The sequence below is a fragment of the Aphidius gifuensis genome, linkage group LG4 (assembly GCF_014905175.1).
Source record: "Aphidius gifuensis isolate YNYX2018 linkage group LG4, ASM1490517v1, whole genome shotgun sequence".
Taxonomy (NCBI): Eukaryota; Metazoa; Arthropoda; class Insecta; order Hymenoptera; family Braconidae; genus Aphidius; species Aphidius gifuensis.
In genome coordinates, this window is record NC_057791.1 from 5,034,723 (window position 1) to 5,056,361 (window position 21,639).

A 21,639-nucleotide genomic window follows, 5' to 3' on the forward strand; every position below is an offset into this window, starting at 1 on the left:
ATAAATATTGCTGGATGATGACATAATGAAAATAAAAAAAATAATGTTATTTATTTCATTTTTTTTAATTCAAATCATATGGAATAAATATAAACAATAATCGATATATAATAATTTTTTATTTTTCATTTATAAGTATAAAAAAATACAAATAGATATACAATAAACTATATGATTTATAATTGTGATATACAATATTAATTAAATATATAAATATATATAAAAAAACGTTATTTTAAAAAATACAATTTAACATAAATTTATAGTTATTTATTATTTAAAATGATAATTTAACCTTGACTGTTGTAAGATTTTTATTTCATTTTATTTTTGTATATATTTGGTATGACAATGGTATGTATTATGCTGATTAATTCCTCGAAATACATGAGGTAATACATGCATACATGTTTATTATTATTTATAAATATCCACACTCAAAGTTTTCCAAGATAAAACACATGGTTATTTATTTTTTTGTCGAAGCTAAAACATAATTGTAAAAAACAAAAAATAAAAATATATAAGTATACATTATTAATTTAAAAGAATAAATAAATAAATTTTAAAAATAATAATTACCACGAGGTGGAACTTGAGGTGGAATTTTTTTTGGAATAGTCCCAACAACCTTGGGTTCTTGTTCAATTGGTTGTATATTCATGTAATCTGGCATAGGTGCATCAACAACATCTAGACCCATCGAATTTGACACGTGTTTTGACTGCAAACAAGATACTTGAGTTGTCGTCTCAGACAGAGTCAATATTTTATCTTCAATAGTATTAACTTCTTCATCAGCAATGTCCTTGGTAAATTGTTTTTCTTTTTCACTCACTGTCTCTACCACATTACTTGAATTTTTATCAATTTTTAAATTCTCCGTATCGTTTTTTTTTTCATCAATTAACGTACTGGCAGTTACATTAATATATTCAAGTGATGAATTATTTATTATTTCACCAGATGATGCTACTTCTTCTTCTAAAATTTTATTTGACATTAAAAATTGTGGTGATGTATCACAAGGTGTAAATGGTGTCTTTGGTTCAATGATACTACCATCTGGATTATAAGCTGTAATTAAATTTTAATTATTAATAATTTATAGCTATATTAAAAGTTTAATTAAAGATAAAACAACTTACAATGAATTGGTAGTCCTGATACTGGAAAAGCAATGTAAAAATCATCATTTTGAACATTAACACGACGATTATTATTATCAGTATCAAATGATCTTGTTGTTGATGGTGGTGCATGACGCATTGGTGAATATTTACCAGTAAATGGTTTTGGTGCAGGTGGAATTTCATAATTCATCATTGCATTTTTGTCTTCTCTTGAATTTCTAAGACGACGATCTTCAGTATCTGAATGTGTACCACTATCACCAAGACTTGTACCACTGCAACCGCTTATTATACTCATTCTTCCAGATGACGATGAGCTTGAGACACTGTGAAGACTTAAACTACTGATTGGCCTTCTATCACTTCCACCACTTGGTGTTTTATCTGTAGCCTCACTGGCAATTGATGCTCCATCATTTTCCTCATTATTACTAGAATCTTTTGATGAATCTTTTTTTCCTTTTGAGAAAAATTTTTTAATTCTATCAAATGGTGTTGTTGTTTTCATTTCATCTTTCATTTTTTTTTGTATACGATCATATTCATCTCTCATTGTTGTTAATTGTCTTTGTTTATCTTTAAAATTTTGTTGTACATCATTACGATTTTTCCATGTTTCAACAAGTCTTTCAACTTCTGATATTGTAAATACATTATTTTTAAAATCATTTATTATTTCTAATAATTCATCTTGTGGTCCAGATAATTCACGTGATTTTCTTCCTTGACTTGATGATGAATTACTTGAATTTGTATTTCTTGAATTTGTCATTGAATTATCATCACGACTCATTGATAAATCTTTTCGTGAATTTTTTAATGCCATAAGTGGAGCAGTAACAACTGGAATTTTTGGTCCTTTATCAATATATGAAAATAGAAAAAAATTTAAATGTTAAACAAAAAAAAATTCAATTTTAATATTTATTATTAGATTAATATGTAACCTGCTGGATTCATTTTCAAGTAACCTTGTAAAGGTGAGTTGAGACAATTTGCATCAAGATTTATTGGTGTACAAACAGATGAAGATAAAACAGGTGTTGGTGGTGGTACAATTGAATAATTCATATCACCCATAAAATTATTTGAACACATAGAAGATGATGATAAATTTGATGATGATGCTGTTATTGGTGATGTAATTGGACGTGCTGCTGGTGGCACTAAATATGCTTCACTTATTGGTCGTGGTTGACAATAATCTTCTCTATCAACTTCAGTCTCAGCTTGGCTATTTGAATTAATTACTGGAGGTGAACTTTCATTGTCTAAAAAACAAAACAAAATAAAAAATTAATATACAAATAATTTTTTCTATTAAAATAAATGACTCACTTGACTCAATGTTTGAATTTTCACTGATAACTTTTAGATAACTATACATATTTGTAAATTCATTCATTTGCATATAACCACGTAATTGATGAGCAAGTTTAGTATGTCCAGAATTTTCAGCAATATCAGCTGGTGTTAATTCAGCAACATTTTTAATATCACAAGCAATATCACCACCTGGACATTCTAATAATTGCCATGCAAGTTTTTCAAGACCAAAACGTGCAGCAAAATGTAATAATGTTGGATATTCATCAGAACTTGTTGTATTTTTTTGTAATGGAACAGTACCATTTGGTGTTGATAATAAATCAAATTTTGGTGGTAAATTTTTTTGAAATGAATGAACAATCCAATTATCAAATTGTTCACGATCACCTGAATGAAATCCAAATGTTTGACACATAAATTCAAATGGATTATCATTTGCTCTTAATATTTGATCTAATTCACGTAATCTACTTTCACATTTAACTTGTCTAACACCTTGTCCAATACCATTAACAATAATACGTACACCAATAAGCATTGATACCTCAAGACATCTATCTGGTATTGCAAATTGTAATGTATAAGGATTTCTTTTTTTAACTTGACTTATATCAATAACTTCACCACATCTATCAACAATAACACTAACCATATCTTCTGGTTTTAATGGATCATTCATTATAACAATAACTCTATTATTACCAATTTTTACTTTTTTTGGATGTACAGTAAATGTTGTTTTATCATTTTTTAATGATGATGATGTTGTTGTACCTAATATTGATACAGCAGCACCAAGAAATTCACCAACAAATGTTTCATCTTGATCTTTTACAAAAAATTTACGCCATTTATCATATGTTATAAATACTGATTTTTGATTATCATTTAAATGTCCATCATGAACACCAAGCATCATTGCTAATACACGATTTGGTGATAATTGTTTTGCCAATGATGATGCTTGTTCTGATCTTCTTGTTGCACATTCTAATAATACTGGACATACTATTATTATTTGTAAACGTGATTTTAATATACGTTCATTTATTATTGGTGATGTTGAATCTTCAACAGTAACATGTCTAACTCTAAATGAACAAAAAAAAATACAAGAAATATATTAAAAATAATATTATTTAAAGTTGAAATAAAATAATAAATATATATTTAAAAAAAAAAAAATGTAATATGATATATACTAACTTGAAAGGAGGCCGCCCTTGCTGTCGACTGATCTGTTCAAAGCAAGCAGTGAGGTAGTTGACCCAGAGCGTTGATGCTTCACTAACTTTACTGGATATGAATACCACATCGTCTCTGTCTTCAATCATATTTGTTCCATCAGGCTTGGCTGTTATACCTCGTGTTCGTAAACCTATAATAATTATATTTAAAAAATTAACTCTAAAAATTCATCAACTAAATAATACATTTTTTTTTTAATGTTCAAATTAAAAATAAAATTAAAGTCTTTTATATATATGAGGATGTGCCACACCCGTAGTATATATTAGTATATGCAAATAAATTAAATTAACAAAAAATAAAATATAAAAATGTATATCTGGTTTTAGTTTTAAAACAGTTTTGAATTCATTATTTATTTATCAATTTAAAGATAGATCACACTCTCTGGGGAGTCTTTTGAATTTTTTTGAACAGTAAAATAATATACAAAATATATTTTTACATTATACTAAATGCGTACAATGATCCCATCATCATCATCATCATCACACTTGTCAGTTATTTATTGAATGCTTTTATAAATTTTATTTTAGATAAAGGTGTTGCATGTAAATAATATTATTCTTATTTTGGTATTTATTCGATTCATTTATTTAGATGGGGAGAAAACTCAAATGCGAGAGAGGCCAAGTGATATCGATAGCCTCAACAAAAGATCTCTTGTAGTTTAAATATATATATATTATATAAAATAAATAAAAAAAGAACATAGATGTGTATCCGGTTTAAATAATGAGATTATGATAAAATAACTATTCAAATATAAAATTAAATATTTAATTTAGTAGTTTATTAATTTTTAAATCACTCACAATTATTATTTTTAATACCAGATAAATCAATGAAATTTGGTCGTTTAAATTTACGTATTTTCATTGTATCATATTTTAAATCAGTTAAAATATCTTCACTCGATGAATTCATGATAAATTTAAGAAAAAAACCCGAGACAATGAAAATAATATAAAAAGTTTCAAGTGACGGACAGACTTGTACTGCGAGTAACTTTAAGAAATTGATAATTGCGAATGGCATTTGTAAGACCATTAGCTACTGTGTATTGTTTGACCAACAGAAAAATGACTGTTGACTTACAGTTGCTACCACGAATTTGGCGACTACCATATAATGATGAATCGTGTGTTGTTGATGTGATTTGAATATTAAAAACATCCCCCTCGCAACAAACTGCCAATCATTTAGCTTTTTTTTTTTTATTTCTTTTTTCTCAAGTGCAATATGCACATACTACTTGTTGGCATGAGAAAAAAAAAACAAATTTAAAAGTTAATTTTAACTTTTAAAAATAATTAATAATATTGTTTGTTTAAATTTTGATAATTATTTATAGTGTTAATTAATTTATTTTAATTTTAAATTTCAAAAATATTAATTATTTAAATTAAATTGTTATATTTATTTATTTACCAAAATAAGCCATGCTTTGTTCAGCATAACGATTTTCTTCTTTAATCCGCATTTTAAATTTTTCTTTTATTAAATATTTGTTGCACTATATGTTAACGCGTGATGCAATGTTACTGTCCGCAAGAAAACTAATAATCTTGAGCTTTATTAAAACCAAGCCCAATGAGGAGTAGCTAAAATATTTATATTGAAGCCACTGCAAATAACTTGTAACATTCTATACTATAAACTCAATTAAAATATAAAATGAGACAATTAAAATGGAGTGAGCATTATACTATAGTCATTTGATTCTCGTATATAAATAATATTATTTAAACTAAAAAAATTCAATTCAATTATTTTTTTTTACAATCAATAATTATGTGTTTAAATTATTTATTTATATTAATTTGGCAACACAGCACAGTAACTGTTGTATTTATAAAATCGAAAAAATTTAAAAAACGAAATTTGTAAATTAAATAAACAAAAATTTAATTTAGTTTATATAATGTCACTGTTATAATATTGATCCAATTTTTATAAATTTAAAAAAATAATAAATTGATTTTATAAATTCCCGGAAATTTATAATAAAAAAATTTATTTTCTTTGTAGAAAAATTTTTCTTTTAAATTTAATGCTCACACCACTTAAATCCTAATAAAAACGATATATTTTTTCCATTATTTCATCACATCTATCGCTGAATATATAGCATTTTTTTTATGTCGTAATAACAAGAAATAAAATAAATTTGATTAAAGCACTCTTACTATGTATATTATAATATATTATTTGAAATTAAAAAGCGAGACACTTGTTGTTTTAATAATAATTATATTATTAATATCCGGTGTATATAATTATTTAAAAAAATATATTTATTACTTTATTTCAAGTTCGTGATAATAATAAATATGGATTTTATTTGGCGCCAACAAGTATATAATATTGTTGTCAAATAAAATGTGAATTGACGACGCCCACGCGCGAGCGTACATGTAGTAGATAGAAGAACGTTGCACGCGGAATGAATGAAATATTAAGAGAGTCTCGAGAAGAGAGAGTATATAGGATGGACTATAGCATTCAGTGATAGGAGGGCTTGCTATAGAGGAAGAAAGGGCGGGTGTCGTTTATATAGAATACTCAAATCATCTCTATGATGAAAAAAGAGGAAATAAAAAATATATATGTTTGTGCCAAGAAGAGAGATATATATACTTGCGCCCGCGCGTTAGTAGACTTAGTACATTGAGTACATTCCTTATTCTATATAACAAGCAAAGCATTCAAATAATATTAATAATAATCATAACAATAATAATAAATTGCAAAACAGGGTCAACACTTAATTACATTTAGTTTTTTAATTTTTTTTTCTTTTTATTTTCCCTTCAAGTTGTCGTGTTTAATTAGAAAAATACATCAGAAACTTTTAGTTTATATATTCAACGTGTATATATACTTTTTGTTTAAAAAAATTTTAATCAAAAGATGTCATGTCATTATGAGTTTGATTATTTTAATAGATTGCAGAGTCTTATTATGGAATTGGTTGTTTTTAAAAGATTAATTATTGGAAAGTTTTAATGAAAACAACTCTTTTTATTGTTGAAAAAAAATAAATGTAAGGTGTCATCTAATGTTAAATCACAGCTCTATAGATGTTAACTTGAAATTTATATTTTAAAATAAAATTAATGGTAAAATAACTTGTTAATTAGATATGACAAAAAAATTAATATTCAAGCTAAATTTTAAATAAGAATTTAAAGAAAAATGAAAACCTATTTTACTATTTGTAAAATTTTTAAATTTCACATTTTTTTTTCTCTTGTTTTACAGGCTTACAAGTATGTCAAGTTACATTTACTAAATAATTGATTGATTTTATTTAAAAAAATAATTCCACTCAGTACAAGTAAAGCAAATTGAAAACACACAAGTCGTTTAATTTGTGTGGTGAACAACTCGACGCCAATGTGTCGTTATTTTTTTTTTCACAAGTATATAAATCCCTTTTTTTTATATCGTTCAAGATCATTTAGATGAAAATTATGGTGTGTCCTATACAAGTGATTTATTAAAGGGGTCAGTGATTTTAAAATGTTTGCTATAACAACTTTTATTTTTTTTTTATCATTTAAAATTACTGTTAATCTAAAAATAACAATTTACTATTATTAAAATTGGTATATATATATTAATTGACATTTATCAATTTAATTCGATGAATTAATTGAGTCAAAGTTGTGCATGTCAATTGAGATTAAAAGGAATAATAAATTTTAAATTTTATTTTTAAAATGATGCATCAATATAAGAAGGAAAAAAAAAAAATTCATCCCATCGAAATCCAGACGCCAGTTGGCTTATCAGCTTATCTCCGAATTATCTGTTTGTTTTTTTATTCCTTTTTTTCGTTCAAAGGGCCATATTGTAAGCAAATAAATTTTCATTTCTTTTTTGTATGTTTTACTGAGAATATATTTCATCTAATAATATAAATTTATGTATATTTATTTTTTCTTTTAACAACAATTATTTAAAATAGTTTTTCAAAAAAATACATCGATTGTATATGAGACTTTGTATGTCTTGTTTTTTTTAAATATATATGACTAAGTTAAACGAGGGACTATTCACTGATCGATTGAACAAATAACTGACGACTCACCTAGACTTCCAACGACTTTTATAAACTAAAATGACTTACATGGCTATACGTTTTCTAGCCTAAGGCCTAGTTGGTTTATAGCTTTTGTTGTTGTTGTTTATTTTTTTGTATAAGATTTTCTCCACGACCTGTTTCAGGCAAGATGGCATAAGCCACAGACCGTGATGGCAAAAATAATTAAAAATCATACAAACTCATAATTAGATTCTACATTTTATATGTATAATAAATATTTTTACTAATTTTTTTTGTTTGCAATGGGTTGTTTAGAATACAATCTTATTTGTGAGATGAATTTCATAAATTGTTCTTCAAAAATAATAACAAACAAATGATCAACAATTAAAATAAAAAATGCCAATATAATTATTAATTAGTATAATTGACGATACATGTTAACAAATTATAAATACATTTTAAATCTAATTTTTAATCAACAATGACAAACAGGTTCTACAAGTTCTATATGTTATTTTATTAAATTACAAATTCAATATACTCGTTTCTTCTACTGTCCATCAATATATATGATGTCTTTCTTAACATGCAACAAGAATGATAAAAATAAAATTAAAAAATAAATAAATAAAATATATAAACACATGAGGTGCAAAATATATAATATTTAATCAGGTGTGACAACAATGACAGCAACAACAGCAGCAGCAATAGTTATATATATTAAAATTAATCCTGCAAGAGCTACGCGGGATGACTGTATATCACAATATTATATTAACAGCTGCATAATAAATGTCTCATATACATAATATTAAATTAATGTTATTAATATTCAAATACACACAAGTCACGTAATAAATATATAAGCAAGCGGTCCGATTATTTTTTTTCTCCGGAAGTTCAAGTGTCTTTTTATTTTTTACTATTACTATAACCATTTAAGGATATACACGTGCAAAGTCAATGAGTTAATATATTTTTTATATTAAATAATTGTTCATCAATATACAACTGATCAACTGGAGATGTCAGTAAACACTGTGCACTTTGCACACGTGATTTTTTTGTATAATCAGTAAATGCATCTTTGATTTATTATTATTTTGAATAAGACTATTGATACCTCAACTGGAGCTTTTTTTTTTGGATCAATTTCAAAGTCATTTAAATAATTTTTTACCTTTATAATCATTCCGAAAAGAAATTCGATTCATCAAGATATAATATGAAAATTAAGGAGGACTATATCTAAATGTTTAAATTTGAAAACGTGATATTTTCTTGATAAGAAATTGGGTGTATATATATACTTCGAAATGACTCTAAAGTAACTTCGTTTGAGGTATATAAATTAGAGTAAATTGGAGTAACTTCAGAGTTTGATGTACTAATTTTAGAAATGATTGGAATAACAGGGGAGTTTCTGGAAGCTGTGGGCAAAAATTAAATTAAATAGCCTTGAGGTTCATCGAGCCAACAGGTAAACATCCCAGAAATATTCTTAGATGATAAACAAGTACTCCAGCATTGGGAACATGAAATAAACATCTGCATGTTTGAAAAAGAATTTGTAAAAAATTAAAAGTGCATTGGAATGCATTTAATGCAAGAGAGGGAAATAAACAAAATCATTCAATCATTTGTCAGTGACAAAATATTTTGACAGTTAATTTTGTTTATAAGAAGAAAATTTACAATGAATTTATAAATATACAACACCCACGTTAAACATTAGATTCTGCAATTTTACCCTTTGACATTTGAATAAGCAGAAATATATTTTTGAAAAAGACCGGAAACAACATGAGATTTTATAGAAGCCATGGGGCGCACGTGCGACTGTTTTATGGGCAAAGCGAAACCTGGTCTGTTTCCGGTCGTCAGATTTAACTACTCACCCTATACACATTTTATTTTTCATCAAATATACATCTACATTGCACACTCAAAAGTCAAAACTCAAATGCGCGTATTTAATTTTTTATTTCATTCTAAAAAAAAAAAATCTATCGACAAAAAACAAGTAGTATAAAAAGGAGAAAGAAAAAAGTTTAAATAAAAAAAAATATATATGAAAGAATCGGGTGTTGAGGCATACTAAAAAGATGACTTCCGGGGATTGAGGAACTACGTGCCTAAGCTCATATAAATTCAGGTGCATGGTCATAATAATATTACACACATGCATATAAATAATAATTAAAAAATAATAAATAAATAAACGGAAATGAAAAAAAAAAAAGAAAAAACAATAATATTATATATTTTGGATGAATAACATTCAGTTGTTTAAATAAATAAAAATTAATTTAAATTTTACGAAAATAAATATTCAAGAATGATATTATTTTATATAAAAAAAAAAAAAAAAAAATACTACATGCAGGCACTTTGATTTATTGACAATGATTTTCTTTATTATATGAGGGCATATGTGAATCGTGAGAATAACATCTATTACATGAGGGCTCTTTGTATTTTATTAAGTAAAAAAATGTAAAATATAAAAAAAAAAGGTTTATATACTTTTTTTTAAATATTTAGCTTAAATTTTGTACTTAAAAAATTGTAAATTACAACAATAATTAACATTTAAAAAATTGATAATAAAAGTTAAATAATTCAGTATTTTTTAAATGAAAAAAAAAGTATTTTATAAATATAAATTCATACCTTTTCTAGAGACACACTTGTGTTTTCTTTCATGCACAGTATTATCATGAATAATACCATCAACTTGATCAGTAGGTATTGGTGGTGCAAAGCCATCTGGTTCTTTGATAAATCCCTCAGTTTGTATAATGCGTTTTCTTCTAAAAGCCAAGTTTTGTTCCTTATCACGAAATGTACCAATTGAGTGTCTTCTAGATCCAGAAGGACCAGGTGCTGGTAATGTTGCTGATAAATTATAATACCTTGCATCATCAATACCCAAAAAAACTTCACCAGTATCTTGTTCTTCATCATCATTATTATGATTATTATTATTGTTATTATCATGAAGACGAGATGATGCTTCCTCTTCACCAGGTAGTCCACAAAAAATCATATCATTTGATAATAATTCACTGGCTGATTTGAGAATTTTACGTCTATTTGGACGACGTCTGTCATGATCTGAATGTGAATGAGAACGATGAGGCAAATATGGTGATGGAGGTGCAACATCTGATGGTCTTGGTTCACCTTTTAATATTTGAAGTGTTTCATTATCAGCATTTGCACTTATTGAACGAAATAAACTACGTAAATTTCTTTTTGGTTCATTATTATGAAATTTATTTTCAACTAAATTATCACTTTTATTTTCACTTGTTATTAATATTTTGTTATTATTATTATTCATTATTGATTTTTTAAGAAATAATGCAGCAAAACCACGTGATAATGATCCGGTATTTATGATATTGGTATTATTATTTTTTGATAGTGTTGATTTATCATTTGACAGACCAGACGGGGGTACTGTACCACCCGAAAGTGTAAAATACGATGGATTGTCTGTAAACATAAATAATATATATATTATTATTTAATAATTATTCACACACAAATTTATAACACATTAACAAAAAAATTAATCACATTTGATTGTTTTTATTTAGAGAAAATATATTTAAATGACTGTTGGAGTTGAATAATGTTTACTACTGATGGTTTGTTACTTTGTGATGATGTCTAGGACCATGAATGATACTGCATAATACAGCATGAACAAGCATGACTCAGTGGCGGTATAAAATAAGAGGAATGAAACTAAAAAGTGGGGATGTTGAGGATATGCAACACAGTAGTACACCGGACGCAAGACTAAGTTTTTCTCCCCTCTATATTTTTATTACTGTATACTGTCATTCTATATGAGAAGAGAAAAAAAAAATTAATATTTGCCAAAGAATTGTGTGTTTAACACCATCGAGATAGACGATCGAAGATATTTGATATTTTTCATTCAAAAAATGACAGCTGAAGAAACATTACTCTTTTTGATATTTAAAAAAAAAATTATATTTTTTTAAAATTAATTTTAGAGTAATAATAATGATAGGAAAAATTTCTTGTCTTTAAAAATTAAATACATGATTTTTTTGTTTTAATTTAATTTGTTTTAATATTTTTAGATATTCAGAATAATCATGATATAAATTTTTTAGAGGATTTTTTAATTTCTACAAATGGAGATAATTAATGTTGAAGTAGATAATCTTTTTTATGGTTTTTCCTCGGAGCAATTTCTACTGATAAAATTACTGAATTGAACTTTTATTTTAAATCACTTGAGGTCACATAAAATTATCAATGAAATCATTAAAATTGACAGTTTTAAATGACTTGGTTTTACCCTATATCTATAAATAGAAAAAACAAAATTAAACATGTTTTTTTTTTTTATATAAAATTAAGCAATTTTCAAGGCAACTATGAAGGCTTAAAAAAAAAAACAATATATTTTTTTAAGTGTATATATAGTTTTTTTTATAGGTAATCAAATTTATTTATTTTCCCAACGACTTGTTGATAATTTTGTGATAATTTATCAAGACATATAACAGGGGAGAGATTAAAAAATAAAAACTAATATTAAAATCAAATTAATCATCGTCAAATTTTATTTTAAATAAGATAAACTTGAACAATTATTTAAAAAATAAATGAACAAAATCAAAGTGATCTACATATGTAAAATAGAAGAAAAAAAAAATGAAAGTTATATTATTGATTTGAAATGCAAAAGCTGTCAGATGCCTACAAAAAAATAAAAAAAAAAACAAAAAAGAAAAAAAAATGATAATAAGGTGTTAAAGTATTGACAGTTATTCCCAGTAGCATCAGTAGTGAATTAAATAAAAAAATGTAGAAAATATATATAAACTTGTCTTGCTAAAACAACATTGTGCATTTAAAGTAGGATTATAGATTTCATTGAAGCTGAAACATGACTGTTAATTAAAATCCAACAATATAAAACTTACCAAGTGCCATTGTTATTCCTCACTCTTATTTTGATCCTATACAATAAAAAAAAAAATAAACAAGATATTAATAATTAATAAAATTTAATTTAAAAATACAAAAATTCAACTATTCATCTTAAAATTTCATTCATACAACAAAAATAGATATTAAATTATTAAATTTAGACTGTAAGCAAGTGTCGTGAAATATAAGCACTAGACATTATCGCATCTTGTTCATTGACAAACATTTTCTTAATTCACAAATTTATTTTAAATTCATTCAGAATTTAAATTTAAATGAAAACTCAAATTATCTATTTATATATATATTTAATTTTACTTATTTTATATATATGTTTTTTTGCTTTAATTGTTGGAAAAACATACATAGACACACATCTTCCTCGAATAACTTTTCTATATACATATGTGTTTAAGAATGTGTCTATACACATAACGGCGATGAGCATTAGAAATAAAAAAATAAAAAAAATAAAAAACACTCATCTATTTTAGTATATAACCAAATGAAAATTTCCCCTCATCATCAGTTTCAGTAACTCGAAATAATCATCCACACTTGGTTATATATATTTATTAAAATAACCTTTGCAAATCAATTGAACGGACAAGTGTATTTTTATCCCAATTGCAAAATAAATAAATAAATAAATAAATAAAATACTTGGTTTATTTTTGGAATTACATGTATATAAAATTTACAAAAAAATATTTATTACAAAGACCGGATGTTAAGCACGTGCTGGAAATGATTTTGTTCTACTACTTATTGTTTTTTTTTTTTTATGTTTTTTACTACTACTCTACTCATCCCCCATCATCATCATCACCATCATCATCAAGAGCGGATGCAACAAAAAGAAATAAAAAAAAATAATTTAAAACATGTAAATTTCAAGAGGGGAAATACATGTCGAGTGAATATATAAGTTTAAATTTTGCCGGAAGAAGGGAAGTAGTATCACACTGTCAGTTTGACATGATCTTGCATTGCAATACATTTGTATATAAAAAATATATATTTACTCGAGCGAATTAAATTTACTTGGTTTATAAAATTCACCTGGATATACATGTGTATAACAGGCAATTTAATAACACATTTGTGTAGATGGAATATGACTTCCTGTATATGGTGGAATAAGTAGACGCGCGTGCCCTTATTAAAGCCAATTCGTGTATCAACGAGAGTCATGCTTCTCTGATTTAACAAAAAATAAAAAAACATTTATATTTAGTATATAAATTTATATATATTTTTGTTATAATAAAATTAAAATTCTATAATTGATTATTTATTTATTTTTTCAATATTTAAATTTAGTCGTGTAAATAATAGTCACGTTTATTTTATTTATTTCTTTAAATTTATATATTAATATAAATTGAATATTTACTCTGTGATGAGTGAGAAGAAAAAGATAAAAAAAAAAAAAAACCTTGGCTCCTCCTGGCACGGTAAATATATACATATATAAATATATACTTATGATAGCCCTTGCAACTTTGACCATTGTCAACTTTAAATTCAATTGTAAACAACAGATTAAATCTATCATCACATGAGTAATAAAATTGAACCCTTGAAAATGATTTTAAAGCTAAAATTTATATCTTTCAATAGTATTATATTATTAAGAAAATATGCAGTTAAAAATATTGTGCATCATTTGAACTAACTGTCAGTTTTAGGTTTCTATTTTTATCAACTTGTGTGTGAAGAAAAAAAAAGAAGAAAAATATCATTCAGATTGAATAAAGATGATTTTAAAAAATACAAAACTTACCCTAATAATTATCCATAATATATGTTTCGAAATTGAATAACACACATCACTAATTACAATCTAATATTTGATAATCATTGTTATTTAAAATGATAAATAAACTATTAAATATATAAACAATAGATGAAGAAGTGAACACAGTGAATAACAGTGAGTAACTGACAGCAAAGCACACAAGAGAAAAGAAATAAAGCGCGTAAAGAAGAAGCCAAAGCCCCCAAGTGTTTTATGTTATGTGTTGGCTTGCTTGATGTTGGCATCTTGGTCACAAGTTTTTTTTCTTATATATATATAGAGGATAATATTATTTTTTCCCCTCTCAATATCAACAACAGCCCTACATATGCATCTACTAATCTTAAATGTTTTTTTATTTTTTTTCATTATTAAATTTAAATAATATATAAAATTATTATAATAATAATATAATGCAAATGAGATCCTCTTTTTTTTTCTTGGCACTTTGACTAGCGAATGAAAAATAAGTAACGGTTTGAATACGCATACAGTTTTATAAATTTAAAGTTTAAAAAAATGTATATATAGTTAAAGTATATACCCACCCATTTTATACCCACGCATCTGGCTATTTAATCCAATCTATATTTTACTACTTTGAGAGACCGCCCAATTTCAATCACATTGCATTTTAATTTAAAATTTTTACAAATAGTTTTAACTTATTTTATTTTACTTCTGAAGCTTCTCTTTACAAAAAATTTTGAGTGATATTTATATTATTTAGGTGACATTGTTTATAAAACAATAATATTTATAACGTAATTAATTTATTATTATTACTATTGAATTTATATCAAATTTATAAATTATTGTTTTTTTTTTATCAGGTAGGTTTCTCAATTTTTGTTAAATAATAATTAAAACCAATTTGCAATTTTTTAATTGGATGAAAAAATTAAAAAGTCATTGGCAATTATCTGAAGATGAATCTATTTTTTTTTCTATTGATTTTTAACAAGTAGGTGAAACTTTTTTTTTCTTTATAAGGTCAAGTAGAAAAAAAATTGAATACTTTTATAGTTTTATTTTTTTTATGTATTGAAAATTCAAGTTTTTTTATTGTTGTAATAAAATTTAAAAAAAAATTATTTAGATGTGCATTGTGTCTGGGAAACACGTGTAGACCGCATGTCATTTTGTTGCTGCTGCTATACCTTTTTCGACGATGCACCACAGGAGCGAAACATATTATTATGGCCAAATAGAACGTGATGATTTAACATCTTTTTATTTTTAATTTTCAGAGAAAACTATTCTCGTGACTTTTTTGATTATATCGTTGATTGAAAAGTAATGATTGATGTCAAGCTCTAAGGTAGGTAAAAATATTGTATAAAAATATTATTAAAATTATATTATTAAACTTAATAATAATAAAGTAATTATACTATATAAAATTTATTATTTAAGTTTTTTTTATTTTTGAAAAAAATTTAGTATTTTAACAAGAACATAGATCTAGCAAATAGGTATTTTATATATTTTGGAACTTACTACTACTAAGTTATAATTCCTTAATAAATTAGTTAGTAGAATTTTTTTTTCTCGAGAAAAATATAGTATTTCAACAGGAACATAGAACTAGCAAAGAGGTATTTCATATATTTTTGAACTTACTACTACTAAGTTATAATCTCCTATTAAATTCATTATTTAAATTTTTTTTCTTGAAAAAAATATGGTATTTTAACAGGAACATAGAACTAGCAAAGAGGTATTTCATATATTTTTGAACTTACTACTACTAAATTATAAAGCCCTATTAAATTCATTATTCAAATTTTTTTTTATTGAAAAAAATATGGTATTTTAACAGGAACATAGAACTAGCAAAGAGGTATTTCATATATTTTTGAACTTACTACTACTAAGTTATAATCTCCTATTAAATTCATTATTCAAATTGTTTTTTCTTAGAAAAAATATGGTATTCTAACAGGAACATAGAACTAGCAGAGAGGTATTCCATATATTTTTGTAATAATTTTACTATTTAAATTTTTTTTTGAAAATAATATGACGTTGAAGCTGGCAGCTACTCTAGCAGCCCGAATCTCTCGATTCGGAGATGATACGAGTTCCAGAGCTTTGAATCAAATGAAAGTTCAAATTATTTGATGAAAAGGATAAGAAATTGTTCATCAGTCACTATTGTATTTTATGTTCTATTTCCTTGTTGAAATACTATATTTTTTTTCTTTAACTAGCCTTAATTTCAGACAATTTAATAAAAAAAAAATTCCGAGGATAGCTCAACATTATCATAGTTACAAAAATTAAAAACAGTTAAAATCTGTAAGTAGAAATGACACGGGCCTTCTAAAAATTAATCAATATTAGTTGTACATTTTCTTTAAAAAAGTTGATTATATGAAATGAATTTTAAAGCTTAGTGAATCAAAATTAAAAAAAAAACGCTTGTTTTTTTTTGATCCATAATATATTATATAATAAAATAACATTATATATTCCTCGAATTTATTATGAATCACAATTCAAAGTTGATCCATTGACCTACATATAGCATCATAATTATTATGATGATAATCATTGTCAGGCAATTAGCAAATGATCTTTTCTCTCTTCTTTCTCATCAAGCACCCTCTGATTAATCGAACAATCTCCTATCCACTTAAACTCCGTTCTTCACAATATATTGATGCAAGTTTTCTTTCTTTTTTTTTTGTCAAGCGAGAGTTGGACTCATTCATCCAAGGCCTTTCCTTTCATCATTTTATATATACAGCCAAGTGAGAGAAAACGAAAAAGTCACGTGGCAGTGTTGTCTCTCCTGAAAGTTGTGTACCAGCTGTTGACTTAATTATTTATTTATCATTATCATTATCATAATCATCAGTATTTCTAAAATAAGCATTTGTTAAATAATGATTGTTGATTATTGTATAGGCTGTATGTATTGAATAATCATTGTTTCCTTATTTTGTATAAAATTGTGATGGTGTTGATATAATATCAAACTGCGCAACAACAGGATTTAACGACTTATGCCAGGAGTGCGCTCGCGCGTTTCGTTGACTATTATTTCCCGGGTAACCGGGACCTTCTGAATCTAGCTAGTAACATTAATGTGTCATTCGTAACAACGCAACGGTGTGCATATTATATCAAAAGTCAACAGGTGATTTTAAATTAATAATAAAAGTATTATTATCAAAAAATAATACTTATTTTATTTATTAATTTAATTATAAATATTTATTTATAATTATAAACATGAGTGTCAATGATGTTATAAGTTATAAACGTTCTGATGATGAAGAATTTTATGCAATGTTAAATTGCGATGAAAATTCAACAGTAAGTAATTAATTTTTAATGATAATATGTGTTTTTTTTATATTTTAATCTATATATTGTTTATTTATTTATTTTTAAGATAGAGCAAATAAATGCCGAGTACAAGGTTCTTGCGCTCCAATATCATCCAGATAAAAACGACGGTAACAAGGAAGCAGAGACAAAATTTCAACTTCTCAAGGTAACATTATAAAATAATAATATCAAATTGTATCAATGACGCAAGAGTTTTATATAAAAAAATTATTGTTTAAGAAAATAGTGATTAACTTAAAGTGTGTATAATTTTATTTAATTTTTTTATATCAGCAAGCCAAGGAGATACTGTGTGACCCAGAGAAACGTACGAATTACGATAAATGGCGAAACAGTGGTATTCATATAAGCTACAAAAATTGGTTGGGCATGAAAGAACACGCACAACAGGTTTGTTAATTTAAAAAAAAATATTTAATAAATAATAGATATATATGAAATGAAAAAAAATTAATTTATATTAAAAAAAAAATAGTCAATGCATTGGAGTACACCAAAAACTAAAGACAGAATGTTACCAAGTGGTAGTGTTGCTGGTGGATCACCAGGTCATGTACGTGGACAACCATCAAATCCAAATAGACGTGCATCTGAGGGTGGTGCTAATATACATTATGGTGCACGTCGTGATTTCAATGTTGATTCACAAGCATCAAGTGAAATTGCAAATAAATTTCGTAATTATGAAATTTAAATAATTTACAATTACATAAATTATCAGAAAGTAAGATATTTAAATTCAAAAATACAATAACAGCACAAAATAATTGAAAAAAAAAATATAAAAAATTTAATTTATCAAAAAGAGATATATATTATTAAATTGAGGCAGGATCCAGAAACAGTTTTTTTGTACAATATACTGTTTGAAACAAAGACAAAAAAAATTATATTTACGAAACAAAGAAAAAAAAAAACATATCCAGATTGTTTTTTTGAAATTTAAAAATATGAAATTTAAAAAAATTGCATGATAAATAAAGGTATATCTTGTATAGGTTTATAAGTGTGTCCTAAAAAAAAAAATATTTCCTACTTCAATGATTTCTCGTGGTCTTAGAGAGATGATCATTGCAGAAAAAAAAATAAAAATAAGCATCAAAAGCATCGCCCGAAGCGATAAAACCCAACTTACCCTTTGACATATTTTTATTATTATTATTTATGATTTTTTTTTCTCTGAAATAAGTAGCCAAAATAAAAGCAAAAAAAAAATAAAATACTTGCATCAGTGTTGGGGCAAAATATTATTTTGATGTGAACACTTGAATTGACAATTTCATATATGCTTGAATGCATTCATACAAGTTGGTAGTGCATATTGAAAACTGTCTCTTTATTGTATATTTTATTATTATTGTTACTATGAATAATCCCAAAACTCATTCAATATTATTATCTCAAATGGAAAATATAAATAAAACAAACAAAAAATAATCACACAACCCTTTTCAAACAATGAAAATATTTATTCTTTTTTTATAACTCAATTTGCAGTTTTTATTATTTCACATTTATTTTTATGATTGAATTGGATTTTTTTATTATTATACGTGATTTATTTTTAAAACACATGATCCTTTTGGTATGTATATCGACATTGAATGTATTTTTCTAAAAAAAGAAATCGAAATTTAAAAAAAAAAAAAACAAATAAATAAATAAAATATATATATAAATAATATTTAAAAAAAAAAAATATATTTAAATGTAAAAGTTGAAAACAAAAAAAGAATAAAACAATAAATAATAATAAATATATATCAAAATAAATGACGTCCTTTCAACAATGATTATTAAATATATCTTGACCAAATTTGTCGTAAAATATATCAATAATAATAATAATAAAAGTTTATTCAATGATAAAATTAAAAAAATAATATATAAAAAAATATTTGGATATTTCAACCCTCAATGACCATAACTACTATGTGTATATGTCTAAAAATTGATAATCAATAAATGTATGTTTGAACAAGACTTGGTATTTTCAAATGAATATTTATTAATACACTATATTATTTTTAATATTATATTTTTCAGCAAATATTATATTTTAATATTTATTTAAATGTTTATGTGTATGATAATATTATTTGTTTGGCAAATTCTATTTTAGTCCATGATATATTGATTAATTTAAAACAAGGAGTGGAAAATAGCTAGTAAATTCGTGGCAGTATGTCAAGCACGATGAAAATTAGAGAGAGATTGTTCGTTACTGGGATAGATGGGTGTTGAACTACTTGATCCATCACGAATATTTTGTTATATAATATATATAACTTGTAAGGGTAGTTTATGTACTATTTTATATATACTTGCCTGTTGCTGATTGAGTTTGAATTTTGTTGGGAATTGGGGCGAATCATTGTTTTTCACTTCAAGGAACACAACATCATATTAAAATATTATTTTATGTTTTTTTAAATAAATTTTGCTATGCATATGTATATTTTAGATGAGTTATCTTGTATTTTTTTTATTTAAATCAAATAGTAATTGAATAACTTGGAAAAAATATTTTTTATTTTATCAATATTGTAATAATAATTTAAAACTTTATTTAGGATTGAATATTCGATAAATAATATAAATATTATCTTGAATTTTTTAGAATAGAACATCTGCTTTATATAGAAAAAAAAAATAGAAAAAATATAATCTACAGAATTTGAATAGAAAAAAAAATTTTTTAAAAACAAAAAATAAAATTGAAAGAAGCCAAAGAAGATTTTCTATTCAGTCACAATTTCAAAGCTCTTGTCAGATGAAAAATAAGCTCTTAATCCTGATGATAAATCCTTTTAAACAAAAAGTAAAAATGATGTTTTTTTTTTTTGCTGCACTAAAATTCCATTACGTTCTCGGCAAATAAAAAATGATAACAAAAATCTGTCGAATTTATAAAATATCATAGTTAACTTTGTCTATATTCGAAAAAAAACTTTTAATAAACTTTTTTGACACAAATAAAAAATGATGACAACTTTTGTGAAAAAGCTTTGGGATTAATGCAAAAAATATTTTAAAAGCTTGATTAAATTTTAAAATTTTATAAAATATATTAAAACTTTTGAAAAAAATTGCTCGAGTATTTTAAAATAAATATAATAATAATAAAAAACAGTCTAGAATATCTCAGGTGGGCATTTAAAGAGCAAGATCTCGTGGGCGTATAACAGATAAAACAGAAGGTTACTCATGATGAAAGAGACATTGAATGTCCCACGAGAGCAACTCATTTTTTTTTTATTTTTTAAATCTTTTTTTAGTTCAAACACATACAGAGACAAAGAAAAAAAAATATGAGAAATTCCCTGGATAAATTTAACACTGTAAATGCATCACCAAATATTATTTTATATTAAAAGTAAATAAAAATATAATTATTTACCTTTGGGAATTTAGCTACATTGATTTACATGATGCTATGTGGCTTATTGAAGTGGCTGATATATGCTTTAGCAATATTTCCATCAAAGGAGAATATACGATCGATATCAGCAGCAGCATCAGAAGCAGAAGCAGTAACAACAGCTACAAGAAGAAACAAACAGCTGGCTTTTACCTCAAATTTAGTGGGTGTGGTTCGACCTGGTTAATGAGTTGTAGTTGAGTTGTTGAATATAATGAAATTGAAGGATAAATTTAGTACATACCAGTTGCAATGTATATACACCAAAATTATGTCTTGATAATGTGGCTTTTGTGATTAGTATCCATCA

At 25.0% G+C, this 21,639-nt stretch overlaps 2 protein-coding genes across 8 annotated transcripts; one reads left to right on the forward strand and one right to left on the reverse strand.

Annotated features, from left to right (window-relative positions):
• Positions 1-100: 100 nt before the first annotated feature.
• Positions 101-21,540, reverse strand: LOC122854774 (phosphoinositide 3-kinase adapter protein 1). 7 transcript variants are annotated; one of them, XM_044155725.1, is made up of 9 exons: positions 14,534-14,855; positions 12,741-12,776; positions 10,441-11,268; positions 3,669-3,840; positions 2,472-3,553; positions 2,081-2,404; positions 1,149-1,991; positions 583-1,077; positions 101-486 (listed from the first exon to the last, which is right to left on the reverse strand). In XM_044155725.1, the coding sequence occupies exons 2-9, from the start codon at positions 12,748-12,750 to the stop codon at positions 470-472; spliced, it is 3,771 nt and encodes a 1,256-aa protein (XP_044011660.1). In that variant the 5' UTR covers positions 12,751-12,776; positions 14,534-14,855; the 3' UTR covers positions 101-469. The 7 variants fall into 7 exon arrangements, with proteins under 7 accessions (XP_044011660.1, XP_044011662.1, XP_044011661.1 ...); XM_044155727.1 differs by having other exon boundaries at positions 2,105-2,404; positions 14,534-14,854; XM_044155726.1 differs by lacking the exon at positions 14,534-14,855 and adding an exon at positions 21,309-21,540 and having other exon boundaries at positions 275-486.
• LOC122854777 (J domain-containing protein) lies at positions 17,231-19,895 on the forward strand. The gene is made up of 4 exons (XM_044155735.1): positions 17,231-17,872; positions 17,952-18,053; positions 18,182-18,298; positions 18,384-19,895. Exons 1-4 carry the CDS (start codon positions 17,789-17,791, stop codon positions 18,600-18,602), a joined length of 522 nt encoding a protein of 173 aa, XP_044011670.1. The 5' UTR covers positions 17,231-17,788; the 3' UTR covers positions 18,603-19,895.
• Positions 21,541-21,639: the final 99 nt, after the last annotated feature.

Excerpts from the sequence above, each read along its gene's own strand:
- LOC122854774 (XM_044155725.1), bottom strand. Across the intron at positions 3,554-3,668 it reads CAAGGGCGGCCTCCTTTCAA|AGTTAGACATGTTACTGTTG; the intron begins GTTAGTATATAT and ends TTGTTCATTTAG. Across the intron at positions 1,078-1,148 it reads ATCAGGACTACCAATTCATT|CTTATAATCCAGATGGTAGT; the intron begins GTAAGTTGTTTT and ends ATTTAATTACAG.
- LOC122854777 (XM_044155735.1), top strand. The coding sequence starts at position 17,789 with ATGAGTGTCAATGATGTTATAAGTTATAAACGTTCTGATGATGAAGAA. Across the intron at positions 18,054-18,181 it reads CAAAATTTCAACTTCTCAAG|CAAGCCAAGGAGATACTGTG; the intron begins GTAACATTATAA and ends TTTTTATATCAG. Across the intron at positions 18,299-18,383 it reads TGAAAGAACACGCACAACAG|TCAATGCATTGGAGTACACC; the intron begins GTTTGTTAATTT and ends AAAAAAAAATAG.